We start from the raw sequence: 3337 nt of genomic DNA, 5'->3' as shown, positions 1-3337 counted from the left end.
AAGTATTTTTTTTAATCACAGATTCAACAGTCCGTTTTGTCATTTACAGCGAAAAGATTGATCAAATAAATTTAACTTCAACTCAAAATTTGACCAGTGTATAAATCATTCAGCGCTTAACTGGGTGTAAATACAGCAAAACTCATTAATATATACATCTACAGTTTAGAAAATATACTGCCAAACCACACTAAACTACTAGTTACCTAATTCATGTAATCCACTGTACTGAAAATGAATATGACCTTTTTTATTTACAGAATGTTGTGCCCCCGGGAGCCAGGCTGCAGTATGTGCAGGGTGATGATGTGTCTTATGGCTCTTCTGAACCAAGAATAAAACAAGGCATATATCAAAGGGTTTAAAAAGGAGTTGAAATAGAACACATTAATCACAAACACTAGATATGAAGCACTAGAGACACCTGCAAGAGTTACAATGTAAAATGGACAGAAACACATGAGGAAGACAAGGACAAGGACACCAAGAGTCCTGGCTGCCTTTAACTCAGATTTCTTTGCTCTTACAGCGACTGCATGTTGTGGTTTGACTGATGTAACATGAGAGCGCATGGCTCGGGCCTGAGACAAAGCAACCACAAATACTCTCATGTACAGAGTGACAATGATGCTGAGAGGAAGGATGAAGTTCACGACAACATCAATAATTCCTGCATTGTAGTCAATAACAGCAGCACACTCTCCATTGCAGGATTGATACTTTCCAGGATGAGCCATTTGATCCCTGAATATGATGCTACAATAGAGGAGAACAAAGACCCAGCTGAGACAAACGCAAATCTGAACTCTTTTTACAGTGACTTTGGTGTTATAATGCAGAGGATCACAAATAGCAACATAACGGTCCACTGATATCAGCACCATGTTTACGACTGAGGCAGATGTCATGAAGTACGACAAATAGTTATACAACAAGCACAGGACATCACCAAGAGTCCAACAGGATGTTTGTCGCAGTATTTCTCCAGGCATCACCAGGAAGCCCACCAGAAAGTCGGAGACAGCCAGAGAAAGGAGAAGGAAGTTTGTGGGAGTGTGGAGCTGCCTGGAGACAATCAAAGAATAATGAAGACAACATTTGTTCTAAGTGGACTTAAAAAAAAAGAGTTCAACACAGTTCACACAGAAAATGAGATAGAACACATTGAAAAAACAGTATAAAAGTCATGCAGCACGCTACATTAGGAAAATTACATATAATTGCCTGAAATGGGAGATTGAGATGATGACCAGCAGGTTGAGAACCACAGTGACGATGCATATGATGGCCAGCAGAACACTCAAAAGAACACCTTCAGACCATTTAGCTGTGGGCTTTCTGCAGGAGATGTTGATGAGTTGAGGAAAGCACAACTCTGCCTGGTCGTCCATCATCCGAAAGAAATGTGAAGTTCGAACTCTGACAGATTTATGTCTAAACCACTCCCTCATACATTTAATTTCTGTCTTCCTGGATGTTCATTCCTCCCCTCATTAAGCTGACATCATTGACTCTTCGAGCTCTCATTGGTGGACCAAACCGCCACTGTTTGTATCCCACTCAATGAACTAGAACAACAAGTGTTGTAATACATGACACAGTGTGTATACTTGCAGGACTGGGTGGGCCTGGCTCATTGTTAACTAAGGTGGAAAGGTGGTGAGGAAGGGGCCAACTGGACACTGTAATATGCTGTGATCCTGGCAGGATCCAAGATGCAGCCAGGAAACCTGACGGGAGTGTTGGTGCTGGGTGATTGGCTGGGTTCAAAGTCTTCTGCCATCCGGATACAATTTATGATCCTTAATGTCCCTAATGTAACTATGTAAAGAAAAAGGACCATAAGAGCCCCTTTTCCACAAAAAGTCCAGGAACTTTAAGTTAGTGGAAACATTTGTTCCTGGAACTAAACGGATCTTGTCAACCTGTGTGGTCTGCGTTTATACCACACTTCAAAGGAGTACAAATCAGGCTCATAATGTATGAGAAAGTGGTAAATTCCTACATTGATCACATTTGTAAAGAAACAGACAATATTTGGTCAGATGTATTTATTATTATTATCATTACTTTTATCATTATTTATGAATCGTAATATTTTTGCATTAAAAAGTTGCAGTTCGTACAAAATGTGGCTTCTAAGGTTGTATTACTTACGTACAAAATACTAAACGGATTAGCAGCATCGTAACTTGCTGATTGTACTGTGCCCGATGTTCCGTCCCCCAAATCTACATTCCAAAACCTTTGGCCTGTTAGTGAACCCCCCCAAAAACTGCATTCTCTGCAATGAATTAAAGTGCCACCTTAAAACTAATTTATGTACTCTAGCCTTTAAATAGCTCCCTTTTTCGAACAGTTGATTTGCCGCTTTTCTGCTCTGTCCCCCTTCTCCTGCGTTGATAGCATAGAAAGTGTCCACGGTTAATTTCTGGAGAGGTACCAACCTGGAGGAAGTGTTAGCTGACCCGAATTGAGACCCGAGATGGACCACTCTTCCATGCACAGCTACAGACATCTGTGCATAGCTGACTGGATGAGAGTAGAAGAAGATACACGTGAGGTCGACGGGAGAAGAGAGGCGTCAAAAGTCTGTGTCCAGGCGGGAGATCGAAATCCAAGAACGAGCCAGGGAATCAGAGGGAACGCGGGGAGACGAGACACACAGCTTGTGACGTGGGAACAAAGGCAGGCTGCAGAGAGGCGACAAGGAGGACACATGAACAATCAACACGGAGGGAGGCAAACACAGAGAGAGAATGCATAGAGCTTGGTTAGTCGACCTACTATACTGGAACAGATGACTACGTTCTGGCCCCGGATAGCCGGTTGTGCTGGCTTAAGACGGCAGGAGAGCTCATCAGCGACAGGTGTGTAGATTGCTGATTGATTGCAGCCGCTGGTTGCAGCAGGAGATGAGCGCCCGTGGGCGTGTCCCGAGGTGCTTTTTGCGGAGCTCATCGAGGAATGCGCAGCGGCATGCGCTTATGCCGTGACACATATGGGATCTTTTTCAGCTTTTCCTTGCCTGAATGTGTGTTTAGATCAGGGGATGTCGAGAGTTGGTGACCATTAAAAATGGTCCTAAAAAGATGACCCTTAAAAGGGACTTATTGTGGAAAACCAACTTTTCTTACCTGTTGGTACCTGTTTTTGTGTATTTGGGATCTGCATAATTCCCAAAAATTCGAAATCAAACCATGTAGGCATGGCTGAAATATTTATAAAAAACAGTCGCACCTACCTTCATAATCCCTCAAAGTGACCCGTTTATAATTTGCCCCAATTGTGACATTTTTCTGTCTGGCGAGGCGGGCGACTAAGGAACGGCCACCTC

The 3337-nt window shown here is 42.9% G+C and overlaps 1 protein-coding gene across 2 annotated transcripts; it reads right to left on the bottom strand.

Moving 5' to 3' along the window:
* Window positions 1–254: 254 nt before the first annotated feature.
* On the bottom strand, window positions 255–2563 carry LOC133574219 (trace amine-associated receptor 13c-like). Of its 2 annotated transcripts, none has more exons than XM_061926313.1 (2): window positions 2448–2563; window positions 255–1065 (listed from the first exon to the last, which is right to left on the bottom strand). In XM_061926313.1, the coding sequence occupies exons 1-2, from the start codon at window positions 2516–2518 to the stop codon at window positions 255–257; spliced, it is 882 nt and encodes a 293-aa protein (XP_061782297.1). In that variant the 5' UTR covers window positions 2519–2563. The 2 variants fall into 2 exon arrangements, with proteins under 2 accessions (XP_061782297.1, XP_061782296.1); XM_061926312.1 differs by lacking the exon at window positions 2448–2563 and adding an exon at window positions 1225–1394.
* Between the last annotated feature and the right edge of the window lie 774 nt (window positions 2564–3337).

The sequence above is a fragment of the Nerophis lumbriciformis genome, linkage group LG31 (assembly GCF_033978685.3).
Source record: "Nerophis lumbriciformis linkage group LG31, RoL_Nlum_v2.1, whole genome shotgun sequence".
In the NCBI taxonomy this organism is placed as follows: domain Eukaryota; kingdom Metazoa; phylum Chordata; class Actinopteri; order Syngnathiformes; family Syngnathidae; genus Nerophis; species Nerophis lumbriciformis.
This window is presented reverse-complemented; position numbering and strand designations above follow the sequence as displayed.

Bases quoted from the DNA above. Each gene is read 5' to 3' on its own strand.
- LOC133574219 (XM_061926312.1), bottom strand. From the start codon at position 1,394: ATGATGGACGACCAGGCAGAGTTGTGCTTTCCTCAACTCATCAACATC. The intron at 1,066-1,224 runs GCAATTATATGT...GATTGTCTCCAG, and splicing joins ATCTCAATCTCCCATTTCAG to GCAGCTCCACACTCCCACAA.